The 22,070-nt window shown below is 45.3% G+C and overlaps 1 protein-coding gene across 4 annotated transcripts; it reads right to left on the bottom strand.

Annotated features, from left to right (window-relative positions):
- Window positions 1-229: 229 nt before the first annotated feature.
- On the bottom strand, window positions 230-22,029 carry zyx (zyxin). 4 transcript variants are annotated; one of them, XM_061261251.1, is made up of 10 exons: window positions 21,661-22,029; window positions 13,136-13,356; window positions 12,477-12,724; window positions 11,211-11,306; window positions 8,319-8,870; window positions 7,995-8,121; window positions 5,456-5,625; window positions 3,935-4,113; window positions 3,350-3,470; window positions 230-2,767 (listed from the first exon to the last, which is right to left on the bottom strand). In XM_061261251.1, exons 2-10 carry the CDS (start codon window positions 13,344-13,346, stop codon window positions 2,654-2,656), a joined length of 1,818 nt encoding a protein of 605 aa, XP_061117235.1. In that variant the 5' UTR covers window positions 13,347-13,356; window positions 21,661-22,029; the 3' UTR covers window positions 230-2,653. The 4 variants fall into 4 exon arrangements, with proteins under 4 accessions (XP_061117235.1, XP_061117251.1, XP_061117259.1 ...); XM_061261267.1 differs by lacking the exon at window positions 21,661-22,029 and adding an exon at window positions 21,129-21,265; XM_061261275.1 differs by lacking the exon at window positions 21,661-22,029 and adding an exon at window positions 21,085-21,207.
- Window positions 22,030-22,070: the final 41 nt, after the last annotated feature.

The raw sequence follows: 22,070 nt of genomic DNA, 5'->3' as shown, positions 1-22,070 counted from the left end.
TACAGCAGCAAACTGCAGGAGTGGTGACGTCACATTCACGTCTTGGCTCTATCAACAGTGGAACACATGGTTGGTATTTACTGATAGAGAGACTAATGCGTGTGTGAGAAGCCAACGCGTATGCATACACGTCACTGGTAGTGAACGTTCAGGAGGGGAAACGTGCGCTGTGTGAGACAGGGAAGGAGAGCTTGAGAGCACAGAAAGAACGGAAACATTGAAAATTGCCTTCAAATGAACTTTTCCATTTTATTTATTTTTTTGAGTACAGTCAATACAAGTGAGAAATAAAAATTTAAAAAATATATTGGCATGTTGAAAACCGTAAACATGTACACATTCACACAAACAATATATAAAAAAAATGTATATGCATAATAAGGAATAATACAAAAGCAATGGCAATTGAATTGAATGACAATAGTGATTTAGTGAATAGGTCTTTTTAAAATCATCTATTGACAAAACTGATAACACTGGTATGATAGTTGTATTGTCACTCGGTTTAATTAGAATAATTTGTGGTTTTAATATGCTTTAAAATGTGCTAATAGCAACATAAATACCATGTAATATGTAACAGTTACAAACATTTTCACAATTGTGGTCATTTTAATTTTCACCGTTTGTGTGCCCCAAAATATAATTAGCAAAGAATTAAAGGAATGTGTTTTTGTGGGAACAAGAAAGTGGGATAAACAAGGAACAACACACATATTTAAAAAAATAATCTTAAAGTGGGGGAAAAATCCACTTCATAGAAAATGAAAATTGTTGCACGCAGAATGAAAAGAAAGTCACTTTAGTTTTACAATAAAATGCGGCTATAATAATATTACCTAGAAATATAATCCAATCCAAAACAAACAGATGCAATGGTGAGAAATGGTGGCATGTAATACAATGATTTGACACCACTGCCAAGAAAACCAATACTGTGATCCGTAAATCTGCAGATTCATTCAGCCAGAGTAACAAAGGAAAGTAACTGAAGTTCACTGGATGTAAAACACTCGGTGACTTGAGACTGATAGTCCTTACTCAAAGTCAGTCGAGTGTGTTTGTGCTGATTTAAGATCATTCCTTATCCTAATACCTTATCTATGCCCTTAATTAAAGCACTCATGTTATAGCAGCCTAGCCTATTTGCTTTTGTGACGTAACTGCAACCCCAGAACGTGCAATACCTAAGCCTACTAAGAATTCATTATACCACGTAATTTGGCAAGTTGTGCAATTAATATTCTAGACAATATCTTGAAATGCAGGTTTAGTTCTGATCATAGCCTTAACTCATGAGTGAATTACAGTATGTTGACACGATTCCACATTATGCCGTGACAGTGATTTTGCCTTTGTTTAAACTGTATATAAAGCTATTACATTTAATTTAGCAAGTGAGAATGTAGAAATGAATAAGAAGATTATCATTACTGAGGAAATATTCACTTATTCATAACCTTCATGAAGTAGCACAAAGTAAATGAAATGGACTTCTCCACTGGCTTACAGTGACTGCAGTTTTGGTAGCTTCAATGCGGCTTACTATTCATAAATACTTGTTATTGTGCATTTTAAGCTGTGCTTATTCTCGCACACACGAAATCAAATTAATCAGCCGTTGTCATAGCTGTTCAGTAAAAAATGGAATTAACATACATTTTGCAGTGATTCATACATTACACAATTCAAAACCCCTAACAAGCCAGAACTTTTTTGCATTGAAAGACTTAGCCCTAGAAGACCTACGATTCCCATGTAGCAGTGAGCAACCCAAAACCTCTGCTCTACAGTCACAATGTATGCTGGGAAATGTAGTTTGTTCAAAGCACTCTGTTACAGGGCATGTTGCTTCGCTATTCACATACATCACATTCATCCGTGATTGGCCTCGATAAGCCAAGCAGGGGGCACATTGACCAATCAGAAGAGAAGAAGCGGAACACAGCATGGCCATGTACGCATCGATGGGTTTGAAGGAACAACAACTCCTAAAGTGCATCGCTACAAGAAGCCCAGCAGACTAACCGCATGAGAAGTACAAGGGAATACAGCTGTGTTACTCACTGAGCCATACTTTTGCTCATAATAAGATTCTTTGTGATCAAAAGGCATGAATCCCAGGGTGCACTAGTCCTAAAAAGGACACAGTCATGCCATTCTCTAGTTGTACGAGTCATGCTGGAAGCTTTAATGCACATAAGAAATCATAATCACATAATCACAGTACAGAGAGGGGAACGGAGAACAGTACAGTACATTACCTCCGTACTGCCAGAGACACAGAGAGAGAGAGAGAAAGAAAGGGGGAGAGAGAGGGAAGGGGGGAGAGAGGGAGAGAGAGGTACAGATAGAGGGAAGAGGGGAGAGAGGGGGCGAGAGAGGCAGCAAGCGAGGAAGGAGATACAGAGAGAGAGAGAAAGGGGGAGAGAGAGGGAAAGGGGGAGAGAGGGAGAGAGAGAAGCAGCAAGCAAGGAAGGAGATACAGAGAGAGAGAGAGAGAGAGAGCGAGAGAGAGAGAAAGAGAGGGGTGAGAGGGAGAAACGCTCAACAGAAGAGCCTGCAAAGGGCCATGGACTCACGGACGCCTACGAACACAAACGCACACAGGGACGCAAGCACGTGCCTCGGTCTCTCTTTGGGTCTTGGCAGGTCACTGCGCAGCTTGTTTGGCGCGGAGGGTGTGGCACTTCATGCAGAGAATCCTGCCGTCCAGCGGGTAGCAGCCGTCGGTGTCCGCCTCGATGGACAGAGGGCGCGCGCAGTCCTGCGGGAGACGGGACGGTCAGCCCGGAGACCCAGCCCACACGCCCCGCACCGCGCGGGCGTCATCACTCCCAACACCCACAGAGACAGAACGGCAGGCCCAGCTCAGCCTTCAGGCTCCTTCATTCAGTTACATTTGATTTATACTGCCCTTTACAGAGTAACAGACGGGAGGAAAAGGGGAAATACCAGTCCTAAACCCGCAAATTTACACAAAGTAAAAAAAAAAAAAACCCAAAAAACGACCCAGTGAGGACAAAAACCCTCAAGCAGTGGTGAGAAAAAACCTCACTGATGGGAAGAAATGCCAAGAGGAACCCGGCTATTAGGCCATCCACCCGGCATATTGGCCATCCACCACTGGCCTATATGTGGAGATGCTAACGTTTGAGGTGTTAAACTAGCAGACAAACTAGAAAGTCCACATTGAGGGATGTAACGTATGCAGTTCAGCAGGTTGCTAAGCACGTTACTATTACCATGTTTACATTTTTGCGTGCATATTTTTGCATTCCCTTTAGTATTAAAGAGCCAATGGCCTGTGGCTTTGTTTAGACGTGACAATGACTAATGCGCTCCTCACCTCACATCGGTAGCACTTGAGGTGAAAGTTCTTCTCCAGGGCCACGACCCTGACGGTCTCCTCGCTGCCTGGGTCGGGCACGATGGGCTCGTTGCAGCTCACACACAGAGGGGAGAAGCGCCTGCGGGAGACAACACAGCCGCAAGGTCAAAGTGCATCTACAGGAAGCGAGAGAGTCCAAAAAGGTCCAGGTAATACAATGCCAATTTCGCCACGGAAAATGGCCATGTATTGTACACTTTGGATAGAATAACAGTCTACATAATGTGGGAACTTTCCCTTGAAACTAAGTACACACAGACAGGCTGTACAGTACATGGTGAGTCATCTGAGCTTGACTCAGCATTATGAAATACAATCTCCAGGTATATGATGAATAATCCCAGACGTATCACCCTGTCACCCGTTCCACATAACGGAGATGTGACAAAGCCGGAGATAAAGGCTTTGAAAGAGACCGAACGGCGTGCTAACAGGGCAACGCTAACAACGCTAGGCTAACAGGACTACGCTAACAGCGCTACGCTAACAAGGCTATGCTAAAAGCGCTACGCTAAGAGCGCTGTTATCCCGGGGCCGGCTCACCGGTGGTAGTCAGGCACGCAGTAGGGGTTGTTGTCGTCGTCGGTGATGAAGGGCGCCCCCTCCAGGCTGCAGCTGCAGGTGCAGCAGCGGAAGCAGTGGGCGTGGAACGTCTGTCCGACGGCCTTCAGCACGCGGTCGGTCACCCGCTCGCCACAGCGCGCGCACACCGCCAGGGAGCTCTGTTCGGCACAGGGAAGGAGGCGGACCGGTGACTACATTTCCCATGATGCCGCTTAATTTCAGCAGGTGAAATGACAAGGGGAACCAAGGGGTTTCAAGGACAGGGGAGTTCAAGGACATGCCCCAAGGACACGGTTTAGCTCCAAGGAGTTTATTCAGCTGAAGAGCAACACAAAAGCCTGAGAAACGTGTTCACATACCAGAACATGTTTGCACTCTAGTAACATAACTATCACGCCTTTTGTCATTTGACAAGAGAATGACATAAATAGAGGAGCAGGAAATATTACATTGAAGCAGCTAGCATACTTCATCACTGCCTGATAATACGAGTGTATAACACAGTTCTGCATTGCATAAATACAATTTATGCTAATGTATGAGCTATATTCCTCTTCGTCTTGTCAATGTTTGTCTCCCAGATGAATGGAATCTGAAGTGCAAGAAAATTATATGGAAATAAGACCGATAAAAGGACTGTGTGTGTGTGATGTGAGAATGTGTGCGCCTGCATGTGGGAATGTACTTATATGTTTGCATGTGTGTGCGTGCATGCGTGTGAGAGAGACAGAATGTGTGAATGTGTGTGTGTGTGTGTGTGTGTATGTGCATGTATGTGTGTGTGTGTGTGTGTGTGTGTGTGTGAGAGAGACATAATGTGTGTGTGTGTATGTGTGTGTGCGTGTGTGAGAGAGACAGATTGTGTGAATGTGTACGTGTGTGTGTGTATGTATGTGCGTGTATGTGTGTGTGTGTGTGAGAAAGAGACATAATGTGTGTGTGTATCTGTGTGCGTGCGTGTGTGAGAGAGACAGAATGTGTGAATGTGTGTGTGTGTATGTGCGTGTATGTGTGTGTGTGTGTGTGTGTGAGAGAGATAGACATAATGTGTGTGTGTGTATTTGTGTGCGTGCGTGTGTGAGAGAGACAGATTGTGTGAATGTGTACGTGTGCGTGTGTGTATGTGCGTGTGTGTGTGTGTGTGTGTGTGTGTGAGAGAGAGAGAGAGACAATGTGTGTGTGTGTATGTGTGTGCGTGCGTGTGTGAGAGAGAGACAGATTGTGTGAATGTGTACATGTGCGTGTGTGTATGTGCGTGTATGTGTGTGTATATGTTTGTGTGTGTGTGTGTGTGTGTGTGTGTGTGTGTGTGTGTGTGAGCGTGGGTGTGAGCGTGGGTATGAGTGTGCGTGTGTGTATATGTGTATATGTGTGTGTGTGTGTGTGTGTGTGTGTGTGTGTGTGAGCGTGGGTGTGAGTGTGCGCTTGTGTATATGTGTATATGTGTGTGTGTGTGTGTGTATGTTTGTGTATATGTGTGTGTGAGTGCATGTTACTCACCACATAGCAGTCCTCGCACTGGGGCTGGCCGTCTCGGTCGTAGAACTGCAGGCCCTGCAGCGTGCGATGGCAGCCCATGCAGCAGAAGCACTCAGCGTGGAACAGCTTGTCCATGGCTCTCACTGCTGGCTGGGCCCGGGACAGAGCCTCACCACACTTCCCACACACCTCTGACACAGAGAGGTGTGTTAACACAGTATATATACACCAACACACACACACACACACACACCTGACACAGAGACGTGCGCTAGTTCACTATATATACACCAACACAGGTATACACACCCACACACCTCTACCACAGAAACATGTATTATTAATCTCACACACACACACACACACACACACACACACACACACACACACACACACACACACACACACACACACACACACACACACACACAGAAACAGGGGTGTGTTATTTCTGTATATACAAGTATACATACTCACACACCACAAGCACAGAAACGTGTTATGTACAGCGTATAGACCTCTCTGAGGGTGTGTCATTACAGTACAGAATATACAGTCCCTTCAAAAAGTATTGGAACAGTAAGATCAATTCCTTTGTTTACGCAATACACGAAATACATTTGGGGTTGAGACAGAAAGAGAACAGAGGAGCTGTGGTGGTGCATGGTAACGGTCGTTGCATTTGCATACCGAGCAAGGGGGTTAGTGAGAACATTAGTATTGGAACAGAGAGTATTTAAGTAAAAGAAAGTGTATAACACTTGCAACTGACACTTGCTGACTGACATCAGCAAACTGTAGTATTCTTTTATTGTGATGCTTTTTCACGCTTCAACTGCAGCCTCTGGCCGGCTTAAAAACCATCCACTTTTTCTCCCTAATGAAGTCCTTTGTTGTGTTGGCAGTGAGTTTTGGGTCATTGTCTTGCTGCATGATGAAGTTCCTCCCAATTAGTTTGGACGCAGTAGAGGTTAATCTTGGTCTCATCAGTCCACAAAACTTTGTACCAGAACACGTGTGGCTCATCTCTTTGCAAATTGAAATCTCGCCTCGATTCTTACTACAAGTGTTTGTGATGTCACCGACTGCTATTTTGGGGTTGTTCTTCACAGCTCTCTGCCTGCAACAGCTGTTGTTTTCCTTGGTTGACCTGTTCGATGTCTGTTGCTCAGTACGCCAGCGGTTTCTTTCTTTTTCAGACATGCCAAGTTGTTGTACAAGCTATTCCCAATACTTCGGCAATGGCTTGGGATCAATATCCCCTTTTTTCCAAGCTTCAAAATGGCTTGGTTTTCTCCCAAAGACAGCTCTCTGGTCTTCATGTTGGTTCATCAAACACAAATGCAAAACCCAAGGCTAAAACCAAGAGACGATTGACTAACCAAGACATGAGCTGATTGACCAATCAATCTAACAGGACACATCTGGGCAACAAGAGATGAAATAAAATAAAAAAAATGTCAGTCACATGTTCCAATACTTTTTCTCACCAATAAATGGGTGATCTGATACAGTAGTTGATATGTTCTAAGTTGTTTAACAAATACAATAAAATAAAAGCTGAAATTCGGATTGATCATGCCATGTACATATTTTGACCTGAAACCCAATCGTCTTCGGTGTATAGCAAAAACAAAGAAACTGACCTTGCTGTTCCAATACTTTTGGAGGGGACTGCACCTCTCTTGACACACACACAAACACAGACACACTTCTACCAGAGACAGGGGTGTGTCGTTACAGGATATAGACCTACCTAAGAGAGAGACGTGCACACACACACACGCACACACGCACACACACACACGCGCACGCGCACGCGCACACGCACACGCACACGCACACGCACACGCACACGCACACACACACACACACACACACAGACACATCGGGGTAAGTACAACACGCACACACACATTAACACTGAAAGAGTAAAGGTTCTTTTGAAGCACAGGTGTCATACACCAGTCCTGGGGGGGTGCAGTGATTTTTGCTGCATTTCAGCACCAGTGATTCAGTTAAGTCATTCATTGGTTAAAGTGTCTGCACAGTTGTTCTCAAGGCCTTAACTGGCTACAGATGGAACGGAAACCACAAATACCTGCAGGACTGGAGTTTGGCAGCCGTTTTAAAGAATAGAGGCAGGTATAAATGTATAAAGCAAAAACATCCAATCGTTTACTGAGACTCTCAGATGTAATTGCACCAGACAGACAAAGGGATGCAAGGAAGTGTTGACAGTGAAATATTTCTGTGGGTAAACGGAAAAGTAGAGTTAAAGGTAATATCTGTTATTGCTTTGAACAAGCTGCACATTAACACTGCAGCAGACACATGAATGTGTGTGTGCGTGAGAGAACAATCAGACATCAGAACTCAGTATCTTCAGATAGATCTCTTATGAGTTCACAGAGAAGGCATATTGAATTCATTATCTCTAAAGAGAGGAAAGAGAGAGAGAGTGTGTGTGTGTGTGTGTGTGTGTGTGTGCGTGCGCGCGTGCGTGCGTGCGTGTGCGTGTGTGTGCGTGTGTGTGCGTGCGTGTGTGTGCCAGACACACCTGTAGGAGCGGATGTGATGACAGGGGCATGAGTGTCCATGTCCTTGATGAAGTCTTGCGTCATCCTCTCCAGCTCCTCCACCTCCTTCATGGAGAGAGGCACTCCTCCGGGAATCGAGGCCGAGGGCTGGGAGGAGCGAGAGGGGAGGGAGCCAGAGAGAGAGAGAGGGGATGCCACGGGTGGGGTCGGGGGAGAGAGAGAGGAGATCACAGGGGTGGGGTGGGGGAGACCGAATATCAGCACACTGAACACCAGCGAGAGCAGAGCAGTCCCAGCCCATGAAACCTCCAGCACGGCGACGCTGTGCTGAGAGCCACACCCACCTTGGAGGCCGGCGCTCCCATTGGCCTGCCCTGAGGCGAGGGGGGCGAAGTCGCGGCCTTGGGCTGGGGAGAGACGGCGGCAGGGCTAACGCGGGCCTGGCTGTTGGCGGGCGTCGGCTTGGCGTGATTGAAGGCTGGCGTGACCGAGGTGACAGGAGGGGGCGGAGGGGGATAGGAGCTGGCGGGGGCCGGCTTGGGGGCGAACGTAGGGGCGCTGACGCTCGCCAGCTTCTGATTGGCCGGAGGAGCCGAAACGTTGGCTTTGGGGCCGAAGAGCGCCGCGCTGCTCGACGCGGCCTGACCGGCGGGGACGGAAGACTTGGGGGCCACACCGGGGCCCTTGGGGGCCGGAGGCGGCTGAGAGGGGGCGGGCGCCGGGGATTGGCCGGCATGCCTGTTCGTCTGGCGCAGTTTGAGTTCCTGCGCCCAGGGGGCGGGCGGCGGGCGGTCCTGGAGCTCAGGGGGGGGCAGGAAGGAGAGCGAGGGCTTGGGGGCGGTGGGTGGGGGAACGAATGGCTTCGCTGCAGGCACAAGTGGGACTTGACTAGGCAACTGCAAAAAACACAAGGGGCACAGTGGATAAGAGCAGCGCAGTATACGTTCACTGCATGTTCAACACATGGGCATTTCAAATGTGACTTCAAGACTATGCCTGAAGGAAATATACAACTTATTATAAACAATTATATTAATTATTATAACAATTATATTAATTTATTCATCATTTTTCAAAAACTAAGTAAGAAGCACGTATAGCATGTATAAAATTAACAGAAAAAAATACTTTTAGCAGTGGAAACTGACTGCAAAGTTGACTTGAATTTGAAATGGCATATAAAATGTGTTTGCTTGTTGTGACACGGTAAAGCAGCAGGGTGTAGGATCCCCACAGGCCGATCACCAGGGCAACCTGCAGGGACACGACAAGCCTGGAACACACAGCTCACAGGGAGACTCCCACCCAGACACAGAGCTCACAGGGAGACTCCCACCCAGACACACAGCTCACAGAGAGACTCTCACCCAGACACACAGCTCACAGAGAGACTCTCACCCAGACACACAGCTTACAGAGAGATGCTCACCCAAATACACAGCTAACAGAGAGACTCTCACCCACACACACAGCTCACAGGGAGACTCTCACCCAGACACATAGCTCACAGAGAGACTCTCACCCAGACACACAGCTCACAGAGAGACTCTCACCCAGACACATAGCTCACAGAGAGACTCTCACCCAGACACACAACTCACAGAGAGACTCTCACCCAGACACACAGCTCACAGAGAGACTCTCACCCAAATACACAGCTCACAGAGAGACTCTCACCCAAATACACAGCTCACAGAGAGACTCTCACCCAGACACATAGCTCACAGAGAGACTCTCACCCAGACACAGAGCTCACAGGGAGACTCCCACCCAGACACAGAGCTCACAGAGAGACTCTCACCCAAATACACAGCTCACAGAGAGACTCTCACCCAGACACATAGCTCACAGAGAGACTCTCACCCAGACACAGAGCTCACAGGGAGACTCCCACCCAGACACAGAGCTCACAGAGAGACTCTCACCCAGACACACAGCTCACAGAGAGACTCTCACCCAGACACACAGCTCACAGAGAGATGCTCACCCAGACACACAGCTCACAGAGAGACTCTCACCCAGACACACAGCTCACAGAGAGATGCTCACCCAGACACATAGCTCACAGAGAGACTCTCACCCAGACACACAGCTCACAGAGAGATGCTCACCCAGACACATAGCTCACAGAGAGACTCTCACCCAGACACACAGCTCACAGAGAGACTCTCACCCAGACACATAGCTCACAGAGAGACTCTCACCCAGACACATAGCTCACAGAGAGACTCTCACCCAGACACACAGCTCCCAGAGAGACTCTCACCCAGACACACAACTCACAGAGAGACTCTCACCCAGACACACAGCTCACAGAGAGACTCTCACCCAGACACACAGCTCACAGAGAGACTCTCACCCAAATACACAGCTCACAGGGAGACTCTCACCCAAATACACAGCTCACAGGGAGACTCTCACCCAGACACACAGCTCACAGCGAGATGCTGTGTAGCCGATTTTAGCCGTTTATGCACTTACATATAAAAACATTGTCATTTAGCAAATACTCCTCTAAAGAGTATTCGGAGGAGTCGGAATTCGATTTACTGCAATTAATTTATTAATTTCACTTGCATTATTTGCAATGGATTTCTCGCTTGCAGCCATGATGTTTGTTCTTACTGTTTGTTCTTTGCACCACGAAATACAATTCAATTTTCCATGTCTGGTCTGCTTGTAAGCACAAATTCCATTATCATCTCCCTTTATCTGTGCTCACACCGTGTTGATAATATTCATTCATCCATAACGTTAAGCAGACCCTTTCCGAACGCTCCAGCAGAATGTCTCTTGCCAGTTCACGTACAAATCACAAAATTGCCTGTGGTTGCCTCACCCAATTTCTTATTGCATTACAATCTACAATTGAAAACATGTCCTTTTGCTGTTTCTAGTTTTGTAGTTCTTGAGGTTAAGTACAGATTTAAAGGAAATGAATGTGAGACAGTGAAGCAAAGGACCATGACCAATAAGACCAAACAAGATGTGACAGAAACAGCAGAACCGGAGAAGGCAATTCATTAAGAGAAAAAATGTGAATAATCAAATACTGGATGGGAAGCAACCCTCAGAACGGCGAATAGAGAATGGAAACGACAAGACTAAGGCAGTCAGGCGCTTAACCTGGTCAAATAAAGAACCGCTGAAATAAATAGAATCAGAGGTTGAGGTCGTCAAAGCAGTTGGAGTTGCACGAAAATGTAATGACAGGATTTGTCTCTCTTTCTCTCTACCTTCGGGTTAAAGGGCCCTCTGGTCTCCATCTCAGACAGCATGTCAGTCAGGGAGTCCAGCTGTCTGTCAAAGCTGGTCTGTTTCTCTAGGAACCGCTGGGAGCGCGGAGGCCCAGGGAAGAGGGGAGGAGAGGAGATGAGAGGAGACAGGGTGGTTCAGAGAACAATGGAGACAAATACAAATCACCACACGTAACTGAGTAACTATTTCCTATAAAAAGCACAGGTCATTCCACAAAGAAAATAAAACCATCTGGCATCATTCTTGGATCCCAACATCTGTGTGCGTGTATGTGTGTGTGCGTGTGTGTATGTGTGTCTGCGTGCATGTTTGTGTGTGTGTGTGTGTGTGTGTGTATGTGTGTCTGCGTGCATGTTTGTGTGTGTGTGTGTGTGCGTGTGTGTGTGTGTGTGTGCGTGTGTCTGCGTGCATGTTTGTGTGTGTGTGTATGTGTGTGTATGTGTGTCTGCGTGCATGTTTGTGTGTGTGTGTGTGTGTGTGCGTGTGTGTGTGTGTGTGTGCGTGTGTGTGTGTGTGCGTGTGTGTGTGTGTGTGTGTGTGTGTGTGTCTGCGTGCATGTTTGTGTGTGTGTGTGTTTGTGTGTGTGTGTGTGTGTGTGTGTGTGTGTGCCCGTCTCAAAGTCACCCCTATAGCCCCAAAGTGTCACATCTCTTTTTAAATCGCCGGTCAGAGCCACTGCGACTAGTTCTCTCCAGTGATCTGCCGGTACAGAGGAGGAAACGCACCTTCTGTGGAAATAACATACAGCTCATTGCTTTAAGGAACTGCAGCCTGAGCTGAACTGACACATTCTGAATCCTTCTGAATCCAGTTCCCCTGTGTGCCTGAGAGTGGCATAGGAGCACTGCCTCAAACTGAAACTGGGGGATTATGCTAAACCTGTCACACCCTACTTAAGAGGCAATGCCTTTCAATTACCATATCCAAAATATTAAATAACATGACTGCAATAAGATGCTTATTTATGCAGACTTAAGCACATGTTGTAGCCATGTTACTGGTAATAATCTGTGTGGCTGTAGTTACAGGTAATAATCTATGTGGCTATAGTTACTGGTAATAATCTATGTGGCTATAGTTACTGCCAATAATCTGTGTCTCTGAGTTACTGCTAATAATCTGTGTGGCAGTAGTGTTCCTGGTAATCTGTGTGGCTGTAGTTTAAACTGCAGTGTAGACTGTAAGTGTAGACTGTATTGCGTGGGTGTCAGTAGAATATAAACCTACTCGAAGCCCTGACTTACCTGTGCATTATTGCTGTTACTGGCTGCCGGGAGCGGGGGCGGTGGTGGGGGGAGAGGGGCAGGCGGGGAGCAGGGGAAGGGGGGCTCCTCTTCGGGTGGTGACGGGAGAGGAAAGTCCTCCACGGGCGGAGGGGGAGGGGCAGGGAAGGCAGGCGGGGGGGCCTCTGAAGCAGGGGGTGTGGTCTGGCATTCTGGGGGTGGGGCTGGCAGCTCAGCATCATCCAATGGGGGAGGAGGGGGTGGGAAATCTAACAGAAACGTGGAGGAGCCAAGGTCATCAACATCGTTGCACTAATGGTTTCCACCGTCAATGCCCTGCACAATCAACTCTGATACCAAAATCTTCTTTCATTATTGTCTCAAGGGAGATCCGAGTGTTTGACAAAGTAAGCACCTCACCTTACTGCAGACAATGATACAACTGATGTTCATCAATGACAAAAACAGAGGTGTTGAAAACAGACAAGGCCTTTCCAGGACCAAACACACTTTGCCTTGTGAAAAGGGCTATAAAGGTATAAATGGCGTGCAATGAAACAAAGCGGCATAAATCCGGACTGGGTAAAATAAATATGATATTCTTAAGAGAATGAAGCGTTAGCAAGCATGCAGTGCTCATTGTGATCGGAGTAAAATGGAACCCAGGGGCCGGTCCTCACCCTCACAGACAGCGGGAGGCGGAGGGGGCATCTCTCCGACGCGGCCGATCACAGCTGTGCCGACAGCTGAAGGCTGGGAGGACTGGCTTTTGGGACGAGGCGGTGCGACCGAAGCAAACTTTTTTGGCTGATTGTAGAAGGAGGGGGCGGTGACCTTGAGGGAGAGGGAGGAAGTCACCACCAACGGTTTGCTGCTGCTGGAGTCAGCCATTTTCTATGTTCTGGAAAGAAAGAAGAAGAACAAAGGGTAAATCGGTGGTATGAGCTCCGTCTGACCGCCTGGTTTCCATGGCACCGCGACCAGCTCCGCCTTAGCACGGCCAAAACAAGTATTTCTACTTTAGCAGTTATGCAAGGTGCATCTCAGCACAGCTTTAACTAAAACCCGGTTAGATCAGGCCACGCTGCCTATCAGTTACACAATCAAAGAAAGCTCCCTGTCGGTTACCCAATCAGATAAAGCTGCCTGTCGGTTACCCAATCGGTAAAAGCAGCCTGTCGGTTAGCCAATCAGCTAAAGCAGCCTGTCGGTTAGCCAATCAGGTAAAGCAGCCTGTCGGTTAGCCAATCAGCTAAAGCAGCCTGTCGGTTAGTCAATCAGGTAAAGCAGCCTGTCGGTTAGCCAATCAGCAAAAGCAGCCTGTCGGTTAGCCAATCAGGTAAAGCAGCCTGTCGGTTAGCCAATCAGGTAAAGCAGCCTGTCGGTTAGCCAATCAGCTAAAGCAGCCTGTCGGTTAGCCAATGAGGTAAAGCAGCCTGTCGGGTTACCCAATCAGGTAAAGCAGCCTGTCAGTTAGCCAATCAGGTAAAGTTGCCCATCAGTTACCCAATCACACAAAATGTTGCTGTGTGGAATTCAGTTTATTCATCTGCACAGTGATAGTTTATGGCGCGTCATACCCTCATAATACATTATTAATTATTTTCATTCCTATTTTGAAGGAGAAAAATGGAAACTGCACACTGGAAAATGAAAGCTCCCTGTTTTTACTGCAATGCTTTTACCACAAATGACAAACACCACTGTGAAAAACTGAGGGTATGAAAAGGTTTCAAAACAGTGACATCATACATGGACCACACACATTACAAATACATTTCTGTTCTCATTCCTATTCTACTGCTCATTTTCTCTTGGGAAGACCACATCTTTAAGCCATATTTCTCAAGGTAGGTTAACTGTATTAGTATATAACACTTGCTAGCTATGGCATGTGACCATGATCTGTACAAATAATCTTTGTTTGGGTTATGAAAGCCTAGTAACCAAGGAAACAAAAACTGAACTTTGAATGTGAAAACTTTTTTTGTGTGTTTTTTTCCCTTGGTGGCGTCCAGCCAGGCTTTTGTTAACAAAACGATTGCATTCTTAAAAAAAAAAGGTGCATTCCATGCTACGCGATACCAACACTCTGAGAATTAGGGGTAAAAGTTCAAAGCCCATAAAACTACACCAGTTTAAACAAAACCTATTTTATGGGTGCTGAGGATGAACCAGAGATGATGAAAATGCTAACTCTATTGAAGTCAGGCTTAGCATTTTAAGACCAGCACACCATCATCATTAACAGTGCAAGAGCTAGCATCGCCTGCTCTGGCTTCAGCCATACCCTTGCTATATCACCTTTGGAGCAATATTCAGCACCCACCCCTTTTGGAACAGATAATAAATGCATATTCATATATATCCAGACACAGAGGTGGAGGGGCTGCTGGACTGGGGGAGGTCAGGAGGTTAATGCTGGCTCACACACTGAGAGATGGCGGGATGGAAAGGCAGCAGGAGGTGCCCAGTTGGTTCTGGATGCACCTACGCACACTGCCAACTGCAACGGAATTCGCACCACCTTCAAAAGGCAAGCGTGACCGCGAACTGGCCGTGTGCGTTACCGCCTCATTCACTCGGAGAGAGCAGGCTCTCCCTTTCTGCACCTCTCACTGCAGGCCTGCAATTATTTTCGGATTACACAAGTTTGTTTTATTCTCCGCCGTTCGTTTAATATTCCAATTTTTACGTAATAAAATATTAAACGGTACCATTTTCAAGGCGCCCTCAAATAAATATTTAATTGTTTTTCACCTCGGTCTGACTCTCGTCTAGACATTTTATAATTAGCCTATGTCACCTGACGAGCTTGGCTATGCAGATCAGGTTTACAACGCTTGATTATTCGCCCCATCCGATCGCTCTCAAGAAAGTCAGACATTTCATGTCAACGGTACAGCTTTCTATCAATGGCTGACGTGGGAAGAGCCAGTAAACCCGAAGCGTGTATGTAGAAGCTTTCCGTACTTTAATGTGAATGCCATCAGTCCAAGGCCAAGTTCCCATTATACTAGCTGCACATGAACGCACGAATAATGCCCACATTTGCATGTTGACTGAATTCCCATGACACCTAAAAAGCAGAAATCTAATGCTTTGCATATGAAGCTAGATGCCTTTCGGAAGATAAAACCTGCATCATCTTGGAAAGGTTCTTATTCTGGGCAATAGCTGGCATTACAACAAATGTATTTACTGTCTTTAAGAAATCTGTATGTCAAAAAAGTTTTTTCGGCTAAGAGCCTCACGTAAAAATACAGAACAGAAAAACATAAAATATAAAATTTTGATCCAATAACCTTAAAACATCAAACAGTGTTGTTGCCAAGAGGTCAGCTAATCCCATCAGACATGTGGGAGACAGTTAACCCCAAGTAGATGAAACATTTATGAAATGAGTCAAACTCTTTCCAACAGTCTCAAATCCCCAACATTCCTTTTGCACAAGATAGACGAGGTTTCAGGCTACTATGTCTTCAGAACGATTATACTGACATGTAGACAAGAACAATAATTAATGCTGAAGAAGAACTATTGTAGCTACCGCACCTTCAATGGAGAAAATGGCGGGACTGAATTTGTAACAAAACCTCCTGCTCCGCTGTCATATTCTAAACTGTTATTAATGAGACGCTTCCAAATAAATCTTATTTTCTATGCACAGCGCTTGCAGTTATGAGGCAAAATGACAGCAGCTCTAAACTTGAAGTCAGGAAATACTTATACCTGTGGGTCTTTGATGACAAAGATGACAAAATTGGCCACAAAGTTATACTACAAAGTTATACTACAAAGGCTACACCGTAGATAGATGGCCAATAGCGACAGGAAAAATGAGCTACACTAAGCCAATATTGAATTTTTGGGATGAAAACTGGCACAATGGGCTTCTGATAAACTGGAGAAAAAACAAAGTCACACCCTCATTTGACAACCATGTAGCACTGCAAAAAGTGACTGTGTTAACAAGCATTTTATAAGAGAAACTTAAGGTTTTCTTTTCTCTCTTTTCTTTTGTTTTGTTGCAGCAAGCCTATATACTGGAAATGACCTAGAGAGTTAGACTATACAGGGCACAAATTAAACAACCCCAACCTGAAGCGTCAGCATTGTGGATTCCAGTCATTTTTTCCCCCAGCCTCACAGCACAAATGCTGAGGTCTGATCTCTGGATAAGACAGCCACATTTCCTGCTGTTTGGGGCTGCCATTTTATCTACATAAACACCACCGCTCATATGAAGCAGGGAGTTGTTCCTCCATTCAGAAGCCTGTTCTAATGCAGGGAATCAGAGGAGCTAAAACAGTCAGAGAGGTGCCTTAAATCAGACTGTCCCGCAGGATTTCATCAGGAACGAGAGATCCACATCCAAAAAAGGACATTTTTGAGGAATTTACTTTCAGGAGAAGCTTAAAAAAAAAAATCAGATGGAACCAAGGTGCTGCACAGACCATGTCTCAGAACATGAAGGTGGTGTTTCTCGTGATACTCGATAGTCTGGGTCTGGGTGTTGAATTAAGACCGCACATGTCCAGTAAAGCCTGAAAGGATTTAACTGATTCTCACTGGAAGACAGTTGAATACTAATCAGTCATGTTATTTGTGAAATATTTATTTCCTTTGAACCTATACATTGGCTGATCATCCATGAGCAGAATACAGATTAGCGGTAATGGAAAAATAAGCAGGTCAGGCTGAATTCTTTCCCCCCCAGTCAGATCATGAAACGCTTCCATTTATGTTTTCATGAAGGAAACGACTCCAAATTTCCTCTCCCAGTGGAGCAATCTAGGCAGATGGGAGCATGATATCAGTCTATCAACAACCTCAGCAGCCAAAGCAAAGGCATCCATACAGACTCCAAACCATGCCATTATCTACCTCAGTTCTCCTCTGTGTATCAATGAGCCCACCCTCAACCTGCTGCATGGCATCTTTTCCTATTCCAGTTGTCATGCAAAGTCATTCCTGGCCAGTAAATCGAAAATTATGCAATATGCTTGCAACGGCATCAAATTATGGTCTAGAAGCGTATTTTTCGCTTCATTGGCCTATGAGTCGTTATGAAGCTATGCTCAAGCAACACCAACAAGATATTGTGGGAAATCTGGGTAGATCGAGGAAAGAGTATAGGCTTCACCTATAATGGCTTGCTCCTATAAAGCACCTTGATATTTCTTTAGCTCTGCACTAAAGTTGCTCTTATGGTCGTGTTGATGTTACACCACATAAATATTTGTGGAGCGCATCTAAACATGCAGTAACTACAGGCTGTCTATTTGAAGCCTACAGGGCTGTTCAGCAATGCGTCAGTTATGTGGAATTAAGGAACTACAGTGTGTAAGACCGAAAGCGTGTGTCTGAGTGTTTGGCACTTATTTACGGTACATAGTAACAATCAATTTACAGTATGAAATATGAAAAGTACCCATATTTACGGTACAAATACAGATGTTACATTACATTCCATGTTATTTAGCTGATGGATTTATCCAAAGTGACTTACAGTTGATTAGACAAAGAAGACAATCCCCCCCTGGAGCAATTTGGGGTGAAGGGCCTTGCTCAAGGGCTCAACAGCTGTGCGGATCTTATTGTGGCTACACCGGGCTGCCCTGTATGATATGAATGTGGGGCGGAGACCTAAAAGAGTCCCCACATGGATGGTAAATAAAGAAACACTACAGGTTACAAGAACCTATATATTTATGGACAGTGTCAAAGGAGCCCCCTTCACCAAATATTCATATTTCAAAAATCAAGTACCCATGACATATCACATTGGGATAACATTATATCAAAATAATTATTTTGAAGAAGAAAAGCATGGGCGCAGACCTAGCACTACAGGAGCTACACTACAGCCGTGCTTCCCGGCGTATGATGAACACTGCAGCCACTCATTCGCAGAGAGCCAGAGCTCCCTGCTCTTACTCAAAGCTGCAGAGAGGATGAGGATCATTACCCGTTTCCACACAGGTGAGATTACGGCCCGCGACGTCGCATCACTTAAGCAGACAGAAACGGGCTCCAGGACAATTTCCCGTCGGATTACGAAGGGGCCGTTGAATTTTTCAGTAAGCGCATGCGCGGTGCACGTGAAGCCCGGTGTGTGAGAAGAGGGCCTTGGCCAGGTGATCTGAATGCGCCGCAGCCTCTCCCCATGGCTCACACCGTGTTGTTTGTCAGCGCGCTTGATAGCTGTCTAAAAATAATTACGATGCGCTGCAGTCGGTCTCTAGAGCTCTGCTGGAGCATACGAGTGGCGGAGGCTGGATGTTCTATTAATAATCTTTAATAGCCTACATTTTGCACAATATCACTGACCAGGGTGAAAAAGACGGGTGTTATACTGCAGCGTTGTCGATTGCTGACAGTATTTGCTTGCTTTCTTTCTTTTTTTTAAAACTATTTACCCCCCCCCTTTTTTTTTTTTTTTTTACCTGATAATTTGGGATGCTAAGTAGTGTTTATGGGTCAGTCTAATGACTGAAATGTCCTGTTTACATTCAGGAGTGTGCAAGCCAGCACGTGTGAGCTCAGAAGTGCATGTTGCCAGGCAGCCACTGCAGTCCCTGTGCAGGAGAACAGCACTCCGCCCCCAAATGGAGGTCGTGGTGAGGAACCGCTAAAGGACCTCGGGGTGCATCGCTGCAGCCAGGGAGCTACACATCAGCCGGGGGGAGCTGCACATCGGCTAGGGGGAGCTGCACATCGGCTAGGGGGAGCTGCACATCGGCTAGGGGGAGCTGCAGCTGGCCAGTGTTATTCTCTCACTGATTTTGCACTGGGTTTGTGGCATGCACTCATTTTATTTTACAGCCATGTTCTTACTTCCCCTTTTATGACATTAGCCGCTCCATCAACCGTACAAGAAAAAAAAAAAAAAAAAAGATTTCCAAAGAGCTATTTGTGGTACTTCCCTATCTTTATCAATACGAACAAAAGAAAAAAGAAGAACACTTGTTTATACTAGCATGAGAGAACAAATGAGAAACATAAAATGACATGGACTAATATTTTTTTGTTCTTGGCTTTGTTCTTTAAATACCTATGCTTACCGACACCCTAAGGCTACAGAGCAGTGCAGCACACACCCCTTTCTAGGGAAAGCATCATCCCGGGGCATTGACAACACTGGCATTACTTAATGTCACGTATGATAATGTGAGAAGTTCTCATCTGATTGAACACTGTGAAAAGGCTCTGAAAGCTAACAGCATAGGGAAGTGGAGACAGTATAAAAAATGTATGAAGATCTATCTAACTTTAAAACTGAAAAAACGTAACACAGTTTCTAAGAACCTAAATAAATGCACCAGAATTATAGAAATGGGGGGATTTTGAGAAGCAACCGCAGAAATGCGTCTGATCAGCAGTCAGAAAATTGCACCCATCACATACTGCAAGTCAGTATTTCAACTCGTCAACGTCAGACACGCTGTTGCATGCGAATCAGGCCAAGATGATTGGGGTTTTAATTAGAGCCAGCCATATTTCGGGTCCAAACACATAACCAACAACAACCATAAATAACCTCAGCACACAATCATCCACAAAAATCTTCATTGGAGCCTCGGTCTTGTCCACCATGACTCCACCCATATCCCCGAGGGACACATTCGTGTCCATACACATGCCAGAGGAATTAAAAGCTGTTTCACATTTACTGACTGAAAAGACTTTGAAAGAAAATACACCATAATTGTGCTCGTGGAGTATTCACAGCCTCCGATTTCCACCGTTCTAGTTCTAAATTCTGTTCCTGTTTTGGACAATGACAATTAAATGTAAGCTCTGGGCTATCAGGGGTTTGTGTAACCCACCCAGTTAGGAGTTAAAACTGGCTTGATATGACAGATTAAGATTTGTAACGTTAATTTAAAAAAACATATCTGAACCAGAAGCGGGTGAGTTTTCAGGAAGGGTTTTGTCGCAATTACATCGAAATAAAATAAAAACGTTATGCGCCTTCCTCAAAGTTAGTTAGCCACGTTAACGTTCACGTAGAGTGATTGAAAGACCTGCAAGCCTATCAACCTGTCTTACACAGAGGCAATCACAGTGAAGTGGATGGGGAGATTTTCCAGGCACCCACAAAATAAATACCATGACAACAACCGCAAACAAGATAGCTAGCTCGCTAGCAAATGCTTTCTGGCTTGGGCCAGAGTTAATTACAGCAGATTTGCTATAGAGCCAAATAAATAAACAATAACTATTAGCTAGCTACATTAGCAATCAGTAACACCTTAGAAAACAAAGAATTGCGTTCAAATTAGCTAGCTGTTAGCTGTAGTCCATCTGGCGACAATGACAGTGGAAAAAAGATAGCTATAACATTAGCTAGATTCATTTATGCTGCTGTACTACTGCAGTGAGCCAAGTTAACGGTAAACAGAATCAATGTAACATTGCGGACTAGCATTACAAGGATTAACAGTTACTGTCTAAGTTAGCTATAAAGAGAGCATGGCTAACAACTGAATGAAAATATTGTATCCGAATCCCTAGCCAGCAAATTATAACAACATTAGCCAGAAAACTAACCGGCTAGCTATATGGGAATTCACTTACTTAAATAGCTAGAGTCGGTAGCAAATGATGGACATCTACCTAATACCTGAAATATTCACAGTATGTGGACTATGCCCACTTCCTCCGTACCTCCCTCCCCCTCTTCTGTTTCGTTATGTGTAGGAAGCTTGCTTGCGGTTTTCTCAGTCTAACGGTATCTTCTCCTTCGCAGAGAAGCTAAACTTTTTTCCTGTTAAAGTGACCAACTTCCGGACCTTGGTTCAGAATATCCGCGTTTGTTTGTGGTGCCGCTCCTAACTAAGGCCTGCCCCATCCGGTGAGGGTATGTCCATCATAATGTAAACGTGTTGCACTTATAGATGGTGGACCACAAGAGAAATAAGAAAAATGACTACTTTCATGCATCTTGCCAAAATCAGACATACGATTGCACCAGGTAACTGAATTCCTAATATTGCTATGAATTAATTATTTGCTGGACTAAAACAGAAATACCAAAAAGTAGGCTGTTTCTGAAAGAAGGCAGGCATATGCTTTTACATATTCTCATTATACTTAATCATCACTTTAGATAATACGTTGGTTGAAGTGTTCCTACCAGAGCTAATATCCTCAGTGACTTACACCACTGCCAACCATGATAACGACAAACCTTTCTTACCTGTTCTTATTCTTCAGTCGTAAAACACAAAGAAGGCAAAGAATTAAGACACTCCCCTCTCACTCCCTCTTTCTCTTTTCTGTCTTTCTGTCAGAAGTAGCTAATGCACTCTCGAGTCCATTCCACTCTCTCAATGTGTATATATGGTGCTAACTTTTTTCTCTCCCTCTTTCAGTTCCTCCACAGCTGTTGGGTCCTCCCCCACCCCGTCTCTCCCCCTGAAAGGAATGACACAATCCTTCCAAACAAGTTCACTCTCGTTTGACTTTTGCTCGAGACATGTATATTACTGTGTAAACATCTCTCTCTATCGCTCTCTCTCTCTCTCTCTCTGGATTCTTGCAACATTCTTCATTCTATGACATCAACGCTGTCTACTTTTCCTTGTAAGGCCAGAGAGAGAGTGCGAA

The sequence above is a fragment of the Conger conger genome, chromosome 1 (genome assembly GCF_963514075.1).
Source record: "Conger conger chromosome 1, fConCon1.1, whole genome shotgun sequence".
NCBI lineage: Eukaryota > Metazoa > Chordata > Actinopteri > Anguilliformes > Congridae > Conger > Conger conger.
This window is presented reverse-complemented; position numbering and strand designations above follow the sequence as displayed.

Coding starts and splice junctions, on each gene's coding strand:
- zyx (XM_061261251.1), bottom strand. CDS start 13,346: ATGGCTGACTCCAGCAGCAGCAAACCGTTGGTGGTGACTTCCTCCCTC. Junction 12,725..13,135: donor GCCTCCCGCTGTCTGTGAGG/GTGAGGACCGGC, acceptor CGTTTCTGTTAG/ATTTCCCACCCCCTCCTCCC. Junction 8,122..8,318: donor TGGGAGCGCCGGCCTCCAAG/GTGGGTGTGGCT, acceptor CGCTCCTCCCAG/CCCTCGGCCTCGATTCCCGG.